Source organism: Oxyura jamaicensis, chromosome 7 (assembly GCF_011077185.1).
Source record: "Oxyura jamaicensis isolate SHBP4307 breed ruddy duck chromosome 7, BPBGC_Ojam_1.0, whole genome shotgun sequence".
Taxonomy (NCBI): Eukaryota; Metazoa; Chordata; class Aves; order Anseriformes; family Anatidae; genus Oxyura; species Oxyura jamaicensis.
This window is the reverse complement of record NC_048899.1, coordinates 8,082,312-8,101,579: the sequence shown is the minus strand read 5'-3', so window position 1 is coordinate 8,101,579 and position 19,268 is coordinate 8,082,312. Positions and strand designations below refer to the sequence as shown.

At 37.1% G+C, this 19,268-nt stretch overlaps 1 protein-coding gene across 5 annotated transcripts in view; it reads right to left on the bottom strand.

Moving 5' to 3' along the window:
* Positions 1-19,268, bottom strand: part of SPAG16 (sperm associated antigen 16) — a 398,567-nt gene that overhangs the window by 319,150 nt on the left and 60,149 nt on the right. For all 5 annotated transcript variants that reach the window (XM_035331772.1, XM_035331773.1, XM_035331769.1 and 2 more), the window contains one exon: positions 8,759-8,889. In XM_035331772.1, coding sequence (XP_035187663.1) covers positions 8,759-8,889 — 131 coding nt within the window. The remainder of the gene's footprint in view (positions 1-8,758; positions 8,890-19,268) is intronic.

Genomic DNA, 19,268 nt, shown 5'->3' with positions numbered 1-19,268 from the left:
TTCTGTTGCTTTATAAAAACAAACAAACCAAAAAACCCCACAGATTTCCCCAGTGTGAATTCTCTCATGAAGATTCTTTTCAAGCACATAAAAATATTTCACTTCAATGAAATCCTAATCTTGTATCTTGTTTACACATCATAGAAGAAATTTTAATCGTTGTTTTCAAAAGAACTTTCCTTAGAAGTTAGCGCTTCATTCCATATGACAAAGGCTAAAGAATTCCTTTTTTATTTATTTTATAAATTATGTTTGTTCAAAATAAGGATATTTCAATGAAATCCTAAGTTATGAGCATATTTGTTGTTCAAAATATTTGGCTCATCGTAGGCTGGCTGTTTCTTGAAGTTAAACACTTACCTGAAAATGATTGACCCAATCTATTCAACCCCATTCATGTCCACAAACTACTAATAAATAAGGAAATAAAAACACAATAAACCAAATTTCGAATTGCTGACAGTTACCAGGCATAATACCTTCCAGTCTATGGAGAATATGCAAGAGCCTCAATAAAGTAAAGACTCTCTTTTTACAATCATGTTTTTATAAACCAGTACTTCCAGGATTTTCTGCAAAGTCTGCCTCAAAAACTATGACGGTAACTAGTAAAAAAATATACTATGTACTTTCCCTCTGTTGACCTTCCCTGAAAGTTTCCTATTTTCTGATAAAGATGCTTGTTCGCTAACAAAATTACCAAGCTGCCCGGCTCATTTCATGTGCACGCCATAAAGAACACAATACGACTTCAAATTATTGCTGTTATGGTTTCAAGCTGCCCATTAAAGTGATGGCCAAGGCCTTCCCGCAGGAGCGATCACTTGTGGCCAAAGTTGCAGGCGAAGCTAATAAGAAACAAAGAGACTTCTTGAAACTAGGATAGCCAAAAAACTTACAGAGAGGAACAGGAAGGAACATTACCCAGGTGAATGGAGGAAGAGGCAAGAAAGGGGAACTTTACTTCTCTCCTTGTATAACTGTGCTAGATCTAAAGAGCTACAGATGAGGCTGAAGGGTCATAGCCAGGAGCCAGGCATCCATACCAGTGCCCCGCCAAGCCCTTCCCGAGCTTATCCAAGTGTGATCCGCGCTGCGCTCACTGATAATTCACGGAGAGCTCGCTTGTTTTCCTTATTAAATCGCATTACAGGGAGCTAAACTACATCTGACATTTTCCTACGAGTACTTCTTCCACGTAAGCTGCACTAAAGCTGTTACAGAGACATTGTGTGATAATGAACAGACTGAAGTCCAGGAAATAATCTCTCCATTGTGATGGGGGCCTAAACGTGGAAAAAAAAATTAAGAACTTAATTTCTATCAAAAACAGTGATACCCTGAAATAGAAATTTAGAGCACTGAACTGTGACTCAGAAGACACAAATTTAATTTCAGGGCCTTCCACTTATGTAATCTTGCAGGAATTATTGCACAGGAGGATAATAGCGCCTCGCAGGAAGGCCGGGGAGATAAGCGTGCGCATGAGGTCCCAGCGAGCAGGATGGTCAGAGCCACACAAGCACAGGCAAAGATATGCCTGCTCTGTCTTTACTGCGTGTTAGATCTAAATTAAATCTGCCTTGCCCGCCACAGCCTGGCACTTGGCACTCCCTGACTCAGCTTCTGGCTCCCCGTACGGGTGCTGGCTGCTGAGACTGCAGGCACCCAGGCTGCTCAGAGCCCTGGCACCCAGGCTGATCCATCTGACCATGGATGGGGGGGCACCCGGGTTTCTGGGGAAGGGCTCCATGGCCAGCCCGTGTGCCTGGCACCAGTCCCACCTGCTTCCGTGAGGATAGAGCCTATCCTTCCCAACTCACGGGGTAGGCAGGAGTGCTGCTAGATGTACCCACCACACTTGGTGGCTTCAGGGTGTTTTGTCACTTGTTCTTGGCAGGAGGACAAAACCTCCATTTATTTGCAATGGAAACACACCTTTTTATTTCCTTGTCAACTTCACGGACACTTTCCCTTGCTGAAGTGCAGGAGGTTCCTGCCAGCCTTCTTCTCCAGCCTGTCCAAGTAGGTCCCTGTGGACAGCAGCACAGCCCTCCGGTGCCAGCCACCCTGCCCGGTTTCGTGCCATCTGGAACTTGCTGAGGGTGCCCTCTGCCCATCATCCAGACCTTAACGAGGATTTGAGCCGGATCAGAGCCAGTATTGCTCCCTGGGGCACACCACTAGTTACTGGCCTCCACCTTGACTTCGTACTGCTCACCACCAACCTCTGCATGCAACTGTTCAGGCAGTTTGCAACCCATATCGCGTTCTATAAATACAAGTCATACCTAGGCAGCAGGGGACCGAGTAATTCTGCATGCAGGTGAGACTCACTTTGTTCGTATTTGAAAAAAAAAAAAAAAAATCTGTTTTATGTATAAACTGAAGAAATAATTAAGGCCTTGGCTTTTGGAGAACAATAACAGAAAAGGGATACCTGCGGTTCTAACACAAAGCAACTCCTTGCCTAAGTCTTTGAAAGGTTCAACATTATAAATTATTTACGTACAAAATTACATGGGCATAGATTTGTTTTAGTGGTATGTCTAAGGCCTGAAAGGAAGGGCCTTCTCTCCTAAAGAGATTTTTAGACAAGTGCTCATTTGTCTCATCCAAATTATGGAAATATTTTGAACACGCTAACATGAAAGATCCCATGCTGGGATGGTTAGTCCCAGAAAAACATACATAGCTCAGGGTTCCGGACTGGTTTGGTAAAAAAGAAAAAAAATAAATTCTGGAGCTAAACTCAGATGAAGCTTTGAAAAAGCTTTTAAAAAAAGAAAAAGACATACTCACTTTTAAAATTCATGGGACTTGAGTATGAAGCTTGTGTTGGAAGTAAGAATGAGTAAGATACAAAACAAACTAAACAGGAAAAAACAGTAGCTTCTGAATCACTGAAGTGGGAAGGCAGGGAGTGGAAGAAATGCCCCATGGTCATCACGCAGCAAAGCTTCAAAGCCTGCTGTGCTGGAGCTAAACACCTGCAGTAGCTACATCATATGTCATATTCCTCTAAAATCAGGAATCATTTCCATAGGAAAATTAAGCAGCAGCTAATATTGCTAATGCAAATCTCCAATTCACAGTGTCTACTCATGCAAGAAATCAGCACATGATGGCACAATTAATAAAACCCGTTTTACTGTTAATGGAAAAATGTAATTTAATAAAATTCTTTTCTCATGCTTCAGGGAAACAAGTAGAGGATTTAAATAATAAATAAATAAGGAGTCTTCTAACTACCTAAATTTCTCCTTTTTGACAGGAAACTCCACCCCATGAAATCTGAACTTCTAATCCTTTTTTTGCTAGCTCGTGTTATATGAGGACACAATATAATTCGTATGACTGATCACCTCTTGGTAGATGAGCCCTATTTTGCTTGGCATCATGCAGACATGGAACAAAATGACATTACTTCACCCTCTGTAAGAAAACAGAGATGGAAACAAATGGGCGGAACACAGGAAAAAAGGGAGACATTTGTCAGTATGACAGGCAGCAGTCTCAGCAAACCGTCAAGCTAACTGCTGTCAGAAGCGCACAGGCATAACAATAAAGAAGAGTATCACGGAGCAAAATGTTTCAAGTCATCCTGAAATGTTAAGACTGAGCTCCCTCCAAATGGGAGGGGCAGCAGAAATAAAACTATCAAGATGTTTGCTAATGCACTGATGTGTACTACTTCTGTTACTGTGTTTATGCACAACAAACCTTAATGGCCTGCTTCTCCCACATACAGCTTTATGAAAACAGAAGTTTGGGAACAAAATGGAAAACTTGGAAGTTTCCCAACAAAAGGACAGAATCAGGAGGTATGCCTGAAAGAAACTTAATGCAGAACACAGACAAAGTTTCACTGAAACAAAAAAAATGCATGGTTCTCTATCCTATTGTAAAATTACCACTGCTACAGTTTGAAACTGAAGAAATAATGCAGACCAGCACCATCGCATTTTACAGCAAACATAGGACTGTAAGCTATTTCAAAAGGAAGTTCCTCCTCTTAACACTCACCAAGTATTCTTTCTGCAAAGGTAACTCCTCCATAAGCATGTGTGTGCACATCTGTGTGTATCAGCACACATGCAGTTGTACGTAAATGAGGAGAAAAAGTAATAGGAGCTAAAAGGGAAAGGGTGCAGGGTTTCACAATTTTTGTTGTCCTACCACCGTAACTTTGCACACAGCACCACAAGGCTAAGTTTACTTTCAATTTGTGAATAAGTCTCATATAATCACCTACACATTTTATACTGCAAGGCAATTTGCATGGTTCCCAAGGAGATAAGTTCTAAAAATCTTCTCTGGAATCCACTGATAAAAAAAATGGGGAAAACTAGTAATAATAAGATATAATGATGAATTAGTCTACACAGAAAACTTATCTTTTACTGAGCCCATCAGGAAAGCCTAGATAATCACTAAACATTTTGTATTGCTTTTCTTTATTCTTATCTCCAGCTTCATATTTTTACTGTGACTAGGCAGAACGTTTTCTATTTTCTATCTTTTTCTTTTACAAAATATCAAACAAGGATAAAGGATTTGGGAACGTAAAGTTAGACGTAAACAAGAATAATATAAATACATTTTCTATTTGTGCAAGTATACTTACTAAGCAAAGCATACATTTTAAATAGACCATACACTTTTTGAGTTCTACCACAACCGAAAGAGTCATTTTTGAGACAATTGCTATACCTGATAAACCTCAAAGAAGCTTTGAATGGAAAATTGTAACCTCTCTGTGTCATGTGTGGGAGGGAAGAGGAGGAGACATCTTAAAAATGTAACCAAAAAGGAAAAAGATGATGGAGCCCTTGATTGCATTCTGCTGGAATTAAGGGGCATTAAACAAGGTCACAAGTAAGCTGCCAATAGCCAGTGTTTTCACAACACTAATTCCCTGATCTCAGATTTGAGCAAGAAAGCAACAAGAGAAAAAAGGCTATTTTCTAACTATAAAAAATAAATAAATTATATGTTAAAAATAGTATTGCACTAAACTCTCGGGCCATTATTGCAAGTTTTTTCAGCTGCATTTTAGATGAGCATCTCTCCAAAATAACATACGACATCTTCCTATTTCCCAACACGGTCCTATCCCTAAAAATACTCTGAATAAAGATTGCATTGGCATCTTTCTTTTCCCGAGTGAAGGTAATATAAACTATGACAGATGTAGTACTGCATATAGTGAGGCAGAAGTACCTTCCCTGGAAAGCCATACAAACCCCTCGAGGTAACATGAAAGATGCAGACAGCAGGTAAGGAGAAAATGGACAGTAAGCGAGTAAGATTGGGAAGATCATTTATGCATTATAGATCTTACAGTGCTCCTTGTAGGCAGAGTAAGATTTACTGGGATATTTACGAGGACACTGGAGAAATGTGAGCTTAATGCAGGAGGAGAGTACCTATGTGAAGATTTTAGAAGTGGGAAACACGTTCAGTTTGGCAGAAAGCAAACACGGTTTCCCAAGGGATTTCTTTTTCCTACACAAATACAAGTTTCACTGAATACTGATGAAGGTCTGCAGAACTCATCTACATCAGCTGGAAGGCATGCAAGAAGTCTGCATTTCTATTTGCTGGTGCTACAGAAATGTAAAGGATCCTAGTAATACAAATACAAAACAGATTCTGTTCTGTCTTTATTAGATATTAGTTCTGGTCAAAAAAAAAAAATCAAAAAAATAAATCTGGTCTCCTCCTAAGTTGACAAGATATTTTCTACCTATTCTATAAACTACAAAAGCAATACTCATCTAGTGGCTACTGTTTTCTACCTTCTGTCTTTAAAATCAAATAGACAGTCATAATTACTTTAAATGCATTTAGTGGGAGTTCAGCATTTCTTTAAATGGACCATTTTCATTTAATTCCCTATACAGAGAATTTAATCTAAGTTATCTTTCTCTGAAAAATCTCGATTTATGCATTTAATAACCTCTTGGACTTCTGAGGAAAGTCAGCTTCAGGACTGAACAGCTGCTCTGTCAAACTAAAAATGATAACCCAAGCTGTGTGCATTAGCTGTATGCCTCGAGATTGGATTCTATAGCATCTAATAAGGTATGAGCTCCATTTGAAGCTGTTCCCAAAAACACAGCATTCACATCTTCTCTCCCCTCTTTGAATTCTTAGCTATCTGCAGCCAGTGGTGTACTAAAAGCATCCTTTTCTTCAACAGAGAGATTTGTTTTCTCCAAACACACAGGAATCTAGTACTCGGAGTCTTTTATTTCTCTGTCAAATTGTTTGAAATTGGGGAAGGTGTTAAAAAATACTCCAGAGGGGAGACTGTCAAAAATGACCTACCTTGAACAAACCAGGCTACAATATAGCCTCTAGCATTAGCAAGAGAAGAAAGAAAAAAAAAAACTTGCTTTCCAGTCACTTTAGAAGATAGATTTTAAGTAGTGGTATACAGATAGGGAAAGTTTTTTAATTAAAATGTCTAGAAATTGCAAATGTTCTTTTTCAGAGTTAAACATATAGACACTGCAATCAGACATGCTCATAAAGAGATTTTTAGGCAAATGAAACATTCAATTATAGTCCCTGTTTTGTAGTGTTTACATTCGTGCAAGACCACTTTAATATTCCTTCTTTCTTTGCATGCATTTATATTTTTACATTTTTTAAATCAGCATTTCAATTTATTTTAGAGCTCTGTCCCAGGCTCTCACTTTCTTTAAGGCATTATCTTTCCATGAAAGTCAACATCATTTTGTTAGTTTATGAAATTAAATACGCATACCCACTGTTTTTTTTTCTCTCCCAGTTAGTTGCTGTTTCTTGAAGCAAGTTTTGAAAGAGTTTCCAAATAAGTTTAAAGACATCCAATTTATTTGTAACCAGTACATTACTTTCTCAAGTGATATTGTATCCTTAAGGTGTGATACCCATTTATTAACTGTAGAAAGCACTCAGAATTCCCACTACACATGACCATCTCCTCTAGCAATTACTAGAAGTACTGGATATAGATGCTTTCAGTAAGTTATAAGAATATCTTTCAGAAAAGATAGGGAACACAAAGAATATTCTTACGTGAACACGTATTATGCTTACCTGCTCTTGTTCAAGTACTTGGTAACCACAAAATGTAGCTAGAGGTGTCCTTCCTTGACTAGCGTACAAGTTATCACTTTACGCAATTACATATTATCTATTTTAATACTCACAAATAATTTGCAACAACATTTAAAAGTTTGTAGCACAAACCTGGCTTTCTACTGCAGGGAAAAACAAACTTTTAACAGACATGAGCATGAAAATTACATTATACTTGCCTATCATATGTGTAAGTCGTGTAACGAAGTAACCTGTAAAGATTTTATTTTGATCATTATTCTACCTGATTCACTGAAAATCTAGCAAAGTGTGGAAGTGTTTTCCTTCTCCCGACTGAATCTTCCCCCTTACTGTTCCCTACACCATTCTTACACCTACTGTTCTTCTAATAAGCTCAATAACCCACCAACGTTTGGGGTGAAATTGCTACAGCCTCCTCCCAGTGGCAATGCATTTCTTTCCTAATTGCCCAATGTACTATACAAGAGAAAATTATTCAAAATATTACTTTAAGAGTATAGGTTAGAACTAACCAGATGGGAAACCAGAACCAAGTATCTGAGAGACTAAGCAGAAGCCTACCAGCAAAACTGAAAACAGTCCAGTGAATACAAAATATGGGCTCTCAGTTTAAAAAAAAAAAAAAAAAAATCTCTGAATGGAGTATATTTATTAAAATGTGTAAAGATGGTTTCCATTTTCACAGACAAGATTTACCTTACATCCACCAACCCAAAAAACATTTTCTATTTTCTATTTCTATATCTGCTCTACTTGGCCCTGATTTTCTGTACTGTTTAAATGATGCAATACTTAATTTCTTGACGCTAATTTTTTGACAAGTAAGTCAATTGTCAAACTTTTACCCTGCATGAGAATTAAATTGCCTGAGCTTTTAGACTTTTAAAACATAACTACGTGGAAGTATGTTTCTTAGATGCAAAAAGATACTAAGCTACTGAAGGTAAATGTAACAATAGTTTTTGTTCAGGGAGATACCCTCAGAAGTTATCTACTTGCACTCAGTGTGCAGTAAGAACAGTATCATGCTACATGAGGCTTATCTGAATGGCAAAAGTAATGAATTATTTTTTTAAAAATAAATTTTAAAATCTATTAATACCTAGACAATTAGTAAGAAATATCTGATCTTTCATACTAGTACTTTTTTTCCCCCAAGACTTTTATGTTTATTCTTCCTCAGCCTGCAGCTAGCAAGCCCTGAAATGTCATTGCTTACAGACTATTGCACACTCAAGCTAATCTAAATTTAACGTCTTCTGATTTTTGACCCAAGGGAATAAACTGCAATCAAATACAAATTGCAAAAATATTCAGCATTATAATTCAGCATTCTGGAACCAGAGTTTATAGACATCCCTGGTTCCCATTTTTGTATTTGCTAGCCAAATCCCACCCTTCTTACATACAAGATGAATCTCAATCTGTAAACAGTTCTGCCCAGGTGTTTTAATGCATTTGTGCTTCCACTAAATTTCACCATCATTTCTTCTATTTTCATGTTCCTCAGAAAATATCCCCTGACTGGGGCCAGTAGTTTTTTTTGGAAAATCTACTTAAAGCAAAAGCTTATGAACGGCCTGCTCAAAAATAAAAGTCAACGTGCATATAACAATAAAATTAATGTACTGTTAATGGTTCCTACCAGCTCACTGCTAAGTCGTGCACTTTCAGAGTGTTGCCCAGTCTATACTCTCCAGTCTTCAGGGGTTGAGTACATTCCTTAGCACGAGCAAGGAATGGGTTTGCATGAGTATCTGCAGGAAACTCAGAATCCTGGAGAAAAAATGAAATTATTAATTATCAGAAAAGTTACATAAATTCAAGAAATGTACTACTTATTATGTTACTATTATAAAAGCATGATTTTATCTTATTTTTCCACTCTTCTTTATTTTCATCAATTTTTAATTCTCTATTGACCTGATTTTATCAATTTTGATATATATTGTTAAAGCTGAATGCAGGTGTATCTCGAAGACCGGTGTCTGTAGTGAACAATTGAGTATTGTCAGATTGATTAATTTGTTCTGTTATAATTATGTTCCTATAAGCTCACTGTTTATACCAGCAAAACACCTTCTTCCCCAAAACAGAAAAAAGCACCCACGTACTTCAGCATAACTGTAGCAGGAAAGAAGCAACTCTGCACTGTGGATGTTGTGAGGTAAGAGTTAAAATGGCAAATAAAATTCTGCTGTCATTTATACACAGAACAGAGTTTGTGTAATGATACAGGTGTAAGTAACAAACTTGGCCTGTTTATATTATAAATGTCATTTATGTACCCTATACTGGACGAATATACCAATCCCCTGTAAGAAAATCCTCTCTGTGCAATTCAGGATAATCTCTGCTTCCAGTAAGTATCTGGTGTCAAAAGTTAATTCCAAACAAATTTCAGGTAAACTAAATATTTTTCCTTAAACAAAAAAAAAAAAAAATGTTAAGCAAGAAGTATAAAATTACCAATTAACATCCTGTGATCTACTCTGCACTGTACCATCTCATGATCAAAAAAACCCAACTTATGGAAACCTTTTCATTTCATCAACTGGCATCCCCAAAGCTCCTCCAACTAAATTTGAAGGGAAGAACTTCCATTGCCCTTGTCCTCGTCATTCAATTTGTATTTGATTTCCCTCTCTTTATCTTACATACATCTCCTACACCAGAGATTAAAAGCATAAAGTCCCAGGGTCATGTTCAGTGCAGCAGGATTCATAGTGCAATCACTGAATTATCAGCTAAATAGTTTCCATTATATTTCTAAAAGGAAAAATGATGGAAACAGAGAAGGGTGCCACGTATGTTCATGTAAATAATACAATGCAAAGGAGAGCAGATACAGGTAAATTACCTTTTTGCTCCTTCATGCATATATGCAGACCTGTACTGAGAGTAACTCCAGGCACTATTTCCCACAGACCACTGCTACGTGGACAAGATGATCCTTTTCTCTACTGGAAGAAAGGACCAGTTTCACAAGTGGCATCATTCCGAAAGAATTCACCAGCACAGGAACACTTGTTGAACAGAGCACTGCAACTTCAGGCCACAGCTCAGAGGAGACAGCAGCAGCCAAACAAGCTGCTGATGCTGTTCAGCAGCACACACTACATCAGACAGTTCCAGGTTTTAACAGCCTCTCCAGAGCAGCAAAGCAGTGAGACAGCATCTGCATTGAATCTACCCCTGTAATATTCAGCTACAGACACAAAGTAGAGTCTGTTCTTCAAGGCTCTTGTTCACTCATTGTGAAAGGACAAAGACAGACCTACCATTCAGCATGTGCAAGGAGGCACCTGTCCTAGAAATCTGTGGCTTCAAGAACAAATGAGAAAGCTTTCTTTTTTTCCTTTATTTCAGATAAAGCTAATTAGACGTAAGACAAATTTGGACTGAACCCTGAAGATAACTTCCTCTACGTGTAATAGGACATCTTTCGAGTATGGCATTCAGACTTATCTCATTTAGTAAAAGTGACAATAATCATGAGAAACTTCCTCATCAACAGATAATAAAAGGCAAGATCAGGTGTTGATTGAAGTGGATAGCTCAGCAAAGATTCATGGGTATCATGCTTAAGATGCTGGACTGTGGGACCAGATTGCTAAAAAGGCCCACATCCTTCAAATATATACCGAGCAGAAATAAGAATACTAAACTACCAGTTTCCTTCAGCTCCAGCAGTTTAAAGCATAAGACCCACAGAACTTCTCCTAGAGAGCACCAGCTTTAGAGCAGAAAACCTGGTCCCTGGGACATGGTGGAAACAGTCTGGCTGTGAACCAAGAACCTTACTTGATATTCTGTATACATGCCATCAGAGATGGGGGCTGAGGTTTCCACAACACACCTCAAACAGCCCTCAAGTCCAACGTGAGCAGACTGAAGTCATCAGGCTCTTCACCAAGAAGAATACAGATTTCCTGGAGTCAGAGCGGGCTCTGCCAGATCAGGGGCAGAAGGGATCACAGCACATGGAAGGTTCTGAAGAGGAGGAAGGAAACACATCAGCTTGCCCAAACAGGGATCAAGGATGTTATCCAGCATGGGCCCCGGAAAGAAACTGGCCCTAAATCGTTGAGAATGGATCTTCGTACTGACATTCAAGTCAAAGACAGACTTCAGATGACAGTTTGGACATCATCTGCACTTGTCATTTACAATCAGCTTGAAATAACTTTCTGTTCAGGGCTTCAGGCAGGTAAACTGCATGCAGCAGTATTCAGAGCTCTTAACATCACAAGATCAACTCTGCTGAAAACAGCTGATGTAAAATCTTGACAGAGAATCTTTTTGGTACAGAGCAGAACTCTATTTATCATTATTAGCATGAGATCTAAATTGAGCATCAGGTTGTTATTAATGGGTAAACACATGCTTTAAAATAACGTGAATGAGTTCTCCATATCAAGAGAAAAATCTGCTACTCCAGAGTGGGCTGAGAGACAGATCTTACATATTCTTCAAAATACTTTCTTCTTACAACTATAAAGGTGATGAAACAACAAACTGTATATATACATATTTAATTCTTGCAAGCTCACTTTCAATCTGCGCGATCTCATGTATTTTGTATTTGTTTTTTTTTTTTTTTAAGATTAGTCAGACTAGATTTATTACCAACTCTAATTAACCAAGCTAAACAGCTTTATTAAAAATAGACTGTCATTAAAGACCATAAGGAGGGTAACCATACACAATATATTTTAAGGGCTACGCTAGTCATTACAAAACCACTTACAAAGACTATAAAGTTTTCTAAAGACTAAGACAATCTTTCACGCTTACAACATTTTCAGGACATCCTGCTGTGAGAAACTTTAGAAGAAAGAATGAAATTACCGTATTATTTAAAACGCTCATAACCACTAGGATTAAGAACAGAATAAAATCTATGTATTTTAATCCTAGTATGTGCACACACAGCAGGGATATCCACTATTTTTTTTTTGTTTGCACTTAACTTGATGGCAGCAGTTCTGTTAATTTGAAGGAATAAATGTACAGCAAATTTCAAAATTACAGACTATCAAGAGAATTATCATGTTGTCTCCCACTTCAGAAGCTTTCTACACCACATGTTCTGTAAGGATGCTATTAACCCGAATCAAATTCTTCAAATGATTATCAGAATTACTATTAATTTTAGCTACTGAATTAATGATCAGTACAAGTGCATCCATTACAAATAAGACCTGAAACATATTTTGCAGTGTGGCTTCAATCACATATGTAGCCTAATAAACCCGGTCCAATATCTAGTGGGTTTTGATGCTGTTTTTACTTGTTTACAAGAAAGTAAGACTGGGTCTGACAAAGCTTTAGATGTTTCATGCTTCACATACTTGGTCACAGACATGTAAGTTTTGTTCCATCTAAACTACGCTTGTTTCCCCTTCAAAGTTAAGAAACTATGCATTTAGTTTTGTTTATAGAAAAAAACTTCTCTAGTGTCCCCATGCAATTATTTTATACACTTGTATAGGTGGGCAAAACTTTAACTTCAAGAAGCCATAATGATGAATAATGCTGAAACACTGGGCTTCATTTCCATGGAATGGCGTGGACTGAGAATGACGACTAACGCAGGACGTTGGTTAGTCTTGCCATTCTTCTGAGTGGAAAGGAAGACACAATCTGGGGAGATTCTGCAGAGCAGTAATCAAAATCATCCTTTGGTGGTGAAAATCCTACTTTTTTTTTTTTTTGTCAAGTGCAGTATTAACAAGGCATCTATGTCTTGTACTAAACACCTATGCCTTCTGCCAACCTTCTGATATAGATTAGCTGTCTATAGTTCCTATATTTCTACTTTTGTGTATTTAGAAGCATACTAAGAAACAAAGAGGACCAAAAAAAAAAATAATTTGCAAACATGCTCTGAAAATCAGTGGGATTTAGGTAGATTTGCACACATCACGAATTTAAAAAAAAATAAAATTCCATACACACTACTTGTATTTCTTCATTTGACTAAATAAGTTACATATCCACCTTCGAGTTCCTCTTGTGAGAGTGGATTGTAAATGTTTTTAAAGGTAGCAATACAAGTATTAATTATGGGAAATCAACCCCAAATTAATACCTCAACTCTTAAAATTTTATGTGAACCATACAGAAGATAACAGAATCCAAATTTGTTCGCATCTCATGGGTAGGAACAATTTTGACAAGAAAGATTAATCTATTCTATTAATCTAAATCTATTAATCTATTCTATTAATCTAAAACAAAGAAATAGAAACATTCAAAATTAGGAAACAAATACATAATGTTTCCATATTACTGGAATCCTGCATTGTCATTCCAGCAGTGTATTTCAGGAATAATATTCCCAGAGATCTGATGCCAGCCCCAAGAAAAATCCGTACTTTTTCAAAATCTGGGAGTGGTTAAAATAAGCCTGCAGTATTTACTATACACAGGCTAAAGAGTGAAGCAAAGAGATTAACTGAAAACGAGCAGAATTCCAATTTGTGCCACTAAGTTTTGGAAGCTTTATGTGGTCCTTGTTTCACAAATTTTTACCTTTCAAGAATTAGGTCTGCACAACCAGAATTATGACTTTTAAAAAGCATATGAATCAATAGGCTTTTTGTAAGCTGTCTCATTCACTTTCAGTAACTAAAGCAATTACTAAATGTAATCAGACCTATTCGTTACAGAGGGAATTGATTCTAGGAAAGCCTGAACTAGGGTACTCTGAATAGAGGTCACTAAAAAAGTCTTGCATTTTCAAGTAGAAAAAAATGAATCCTATTTCAGGAAATATTGCTGTAAATTTCACAAATACAGTTTAAAAAAAAAAAAAAAGAAGAGCATAATGTGAAATATTAGAATTTCTATCATTGTTTACAAAACACAAATGAATAAAAAATTACTTATCCACTTTCCTCATCAACAATGCAATTAAGTCAATTACTGAAATTGTAGCTTTGACCTCCTTGGCTGCGATAATCCTTTATTTTACCAGAGCACGAGACTCTGCTTCAGTTGTAGAAATAATTCATACCTGTGCCTCATACTTATGGGTCTGAACAGCATGAAGATCGGTATCACCTGTCATGGCCAAGTGAAGTGCTGATTTCAGGGGCTCCCCAGAACACACCAGGTGGAAGGTAGTTCAAACAACCAAGTCTGTTGGTGAGGTGATTTCCTACATGAGAGAGCTACCAAGGAGTTTAGAAGCAATGGCAGCTTAAGGTGTTCTCTCAGAGTATTTCCAAAATATATTATTACTGTATAGATTTATCCAAGCTTCATTGGAACTTCAATTTATGTCAGGCATAGTTCAGTACAGAGGTAGCTCAACAAGCTCCTAACTCCTCAAAAGGAATACAAACACGCTTCCTACCAAATTACAGAATTCAATATGGATTTTTTTTCCCAGATACAAATGTTTATCACTGAAATAAATGTGGTATCTTTATACTGAAAAGCTCCTACAATAAAAACGTGATACTCAGAATGCTAACAAAGATAGCTCCCCTCTCTCAACAAATTCTGGCAATGACAGAAATGTCATCGTTCAATCCTTATTCTATTATTTTCAGTCACTAAACCTAAGGGTAGCAGAGAATCCATTACACAAGCTGAGCTCTTGCCTCACAAGGCTTTGCAATACATATTTATTCCCATGTTGATTGCAAAGACTGATGCTACCATCGGCAAGGGAAGTCCATGCCAGAAGTCAAGGAATGCATGTACTGAGCACCAAGGAGCCAAAGCAATATACTGGGTTTTTATTCACTCTTGTATCTGCAAGTACTAGACTCTGGTGCTATGATGAACATGAAAAGCTATTAAGCTTTTCTCTTACGTCAGTATAGAAGAGAAAATAAAGCGCTTCCTGCCAGTGAAATCCTATTACTACATTATCCAAGGCAAGGAACGGGACTTTTAAAATTGTGTCCTAGAAAGCATCTCTCTGAACCATAACCATACATCCTCAGCACCTGCCAAAAGTGGAAGCAAATACTGCACTGTACCTGCCCAGACCAGCATTTAGATACTACACTATCTTTGTTATCTAAGTTACAGGTGAAGCAGATTGTTAGCCACTGATAGAAAGTTAGCCAGCACCCTTACCCCATTTACATGCAAGCATTTCCATAGCTGTCAAGAACACTAACAGGAAGAAGTACATACCATTAACCCCAATTGTTTTGTAGCCCCAGGGAAGACAAACGGTTGATCCTTGGCAAAGGTAATAATGCAAACCCATCTATACCCCCAAGTAATAAAGGATGAAGTACTGCTTCATTTGACTTGCCTAGAGAGCCCTGCAGAAACCAGAGCTTCCTGAACTCACAAAAGCATTCCCTGCTCTAATACCTCACAGGTTGATACATAAAATAAACCCTAAGAAAGGATTTTTTTTGTTATTTTCCCCTCAAGGTAAGAACCTGTTCATGGACATGGGGCACGTGAGGATTTAGTGATTTACTACAGACCAAGCTGGAATTCTTCACAAGAGCTTAGAAATCCAACTATCTTCAGAGTCTCAGACCATTGCTTCTGCTCTCCCTAATAAGACACAAATCTTGTCTTGATGGGAATAGATATGCAATTTAGACGATTTGCCCTTAAAGCTCCTAGAAAGCTTCTTGCCTGTCTTGAATTCTTACAGGAAGACTGCTTTTTCTGCTTCTGAAAGCAAGGCTTTTCAAAGCAAGTCTGCAGCTTTCATTTTCCTTGAGGAAGACACGAGAGATTCTCATTTGTCAAAACATACCAAAGGTAATGAACAGGTAAGTGGAACTGCTCTAAATCATCCCACGGCTGAGAAGAACATAGTGTACTTGACAATGACACAAGAAATATCCAAATCAGCTTATCGAAATAACAGCTGGGCCTTCTCTCTATTATCATCACCTAGTTCTAGGTTTCTCTGTATTCAGATGTGAGAAATGCAAGTCTACATGAACTAGCTTTTCTATGTAACTGCCAGCAAAAATCTACCAATGTTACTTTAAATTCAAAAAAAGGAAGTTTAACTGAGGCAAGGATCATCAGGCAGTAATTTGGTGGATCAAAATCCTCCGGTGAGGGAAGAGGAGGTGCAATCTATTTCCTTCTGCAAAAATTAATCAACTCTATAGCATCAGTAGCAGTTCTGATTTGAAAATTATAGAGGTCATTCTCAGCCTGCAGCAACATGCACAAGAGGAGCAATCACCATCACACCTCCTGGCATATCCATACATACAATTTAAAGCAAATACTAGACGTTTTGTTAAGAAATGAGAACTAAGTAATAAAAATGAAATTCTTCTTAGAGTCATAGCTACTGTATATGTCAAAGTCTCAGCAAAACATTCTGATTTCTGTTATTGTCTAAATAATTTCAAGGAGGTGTTGTAATCTCGATTCTAACCCCAAATCTGGAATATCTCTGCATTTCTGTACTTGGAAAACTACTGCACCGATCAATGACAGCTACGCTCATAGACCATTGAAATAATCTTTTTACGCAAAATTAGAAAGATGAAAAAATTAAGGGTTGTTTGCTTAAATGTCCTGGAAATTCAGTTTTGCTTATACTCTGGAAGATATATTTTGCATTTTATTTTCTTTTAGATAAACAAATTTCAATATATTTAGTTTCCTATATTTTAGTTCTTGAATATCAAAGCAGTTCCATGGAAATCAGCAATCCTACTCAGGAAGTCCTTATTAAATAGACAGTTCTCAAAACGGCTTTACTTTTTACACGCCATCTCAGTTCTTGTCCACATTATCACAGCCTTCAACACAGGCTGAAGATTACTAAGAACCCAGACATTCGAACAGAAGAAATCTTCATATGCAAAATTTATCCAAGGAGAATGGGAAGAGTCTTGGCTGTAATTGCTCACAATGAATGAATCTTAGTCATCCAACTATCAAAAACAAAGTATGTCAAGCTACAGCATTTAAGAAAGCAAACTATAACATGAGATTTCACAACTATCTTTCCTCAAGTTAGTTTTTACACGAATCAGACAATTTCTGGTAAAAAAAAAATGTGACAAGTGACAACTATTAAGATGGCATACAACACTATTTAAGTTTATTTGAAGGTTCAGACTAAGTTTTTATGAGAGATTCAAGTCAGTGCCTGTTTCCATCTTCTTGATGATGAAAATCCCGATACCCCACTCTGAGTAGCTCAGCTTTGATGCAATGGAGATAGCTTACCTCAAAAAGAACCATGTATTAACCAGGTATCTATTGAATTAGTATTAAGTGCTTTTCTGCGACAATTTCTGCGACAAAGACAGAAAAATAATATAAAATAAGGTAAACCAGAATTATTCCCCCTTGTGCATATTTTCTGTACTTGAAGGAATAACATATCCTTTTCTAGCAGACTGTGAGAAAAAATATCTGAAGATGCTCAGTGTATCCCCTGAACAGAAAGAATGCCACCAGTAAAGTATTCAGTAGTCTATGTTGTCTGATTCTCAGTACTGAAACACCTCAATTTCAGAATGTTCCCATGTCTATACTGAGTGTACCACAACACGTTTACACCTTGTTTTACTATATTAATCATGGCTATAATTATTTTACAAACATCTGAAATATAAGGAAAGGAAGTTGAAAGCCATAGCAGGAGAGCACAATAAAACTTTTATTGCATACTACATCTTGCCTGGCTCGCTAATAAAAAGCATAAAATTCACCTACAAAGGTTGTGGCCATATAAATCCTCCTTATTCAGTATATAACTCTGACAAGTTTTCATTTTTTCTTCTTTTTAAACAAACATGAGGATAATACACAATAGGTAGTAAAGACAAATTAATTAAAAGAGCACCTAAAACTGTTCTGACTTCACATTCAAGGCTACTGTATTCACGCAACTTGGAAGAGCTGGTGAACTGGTGCTACCAATAAATTTTAACTTGAAACTGCTCCTGACAATGGCACTTTTAAGGGTCTGCTAAATCGAGTCTTCCTACAGCTGGTGCCTACACAATAAAGTAGAAAGCAGTAGCATGATAAATATAACCGTATCACAGATCCTCGGTACTTATTTTGACAAGAGCTCTTATTAGCACTTGTTGATAAATTTTAAGAAGTTATTTGTCTACTATAAAAGGAATAAACTTTAAGATAGGAGGCTACTGCACTAAGACTTGGTTTCTTTTATTGTGGCTATTAAAACAGTGTTTCTCAATGATCACTAATCTGAGAGATTTGAAGAATAACAGGAAGCTAGCAATTATAAACATCACTGAAATGTTAGAATTTTCTTCAAGTGTTTACTACTACTATAGCTTGTTTAAATTTATTGCCACTATTTCAAAAAGTAAAGGTATAAAAAGAAAAAACCTTACTCTATGCAAAACACACAGCCAAATCACACTGAAATAAAATAACTGCAACATTTTAGCTTCTGCTAAATTGCAGATGGGCACAACATTCAAGGGAAGATCACACCTTGCTATCTATCCTCGGGAGACGCAGTATATACAGCAACTTCACAGCCCATGGAGTTGTGCAGTTGCTCAGAGGACTGAGAGCTTGCTCAAGGAGCTCAGAGGACTGAGCCCAGAATGATTACTGGATTTATGATGCTCTGCAGCCACATGGAATAGAAAATAAATGCTGCAACTTCATGAAGATAGTTTTTTTCAGAGAAGGAACAGTCATCAAAAAGCATTAATTGAAAATCTGTCCCATCTCAGAAAGGATACTGATGCTGTGCAGAAATACTGCTTGTGACTTCTTCCATGCTCTCTACCATCTCAACTACCTCATAAAATGTAATTTTAGTCCCTTGTTTTAATTACCTAATCTAGTTTGTTACAGGATATAGCATGAACAGCAATCTCTGGTGAGTCACTAAGGTGAAAAAGGAACCACAGTGCAAAGAATTGCACGAAGGTACTATTAATCTGAGTGATACATCTCCAACGATATTAATAATCACCCAACTTGTGATTTACCACTCCTTGATGGTAGTAATATAAATTAATACATTGAATTAAATAATTAAAATTACTTTTAAATTATGCAACATTACAACTCTAAGATACAAAACCTTTACTGGTACTATAGGTCTGGATTTTAAATATCTACTTCAGGCTACATTTAACAAGAATTGAGAATGTGAAATTATGACAAAAGAATAAATTCTATTTTACTGGTAGCAATGT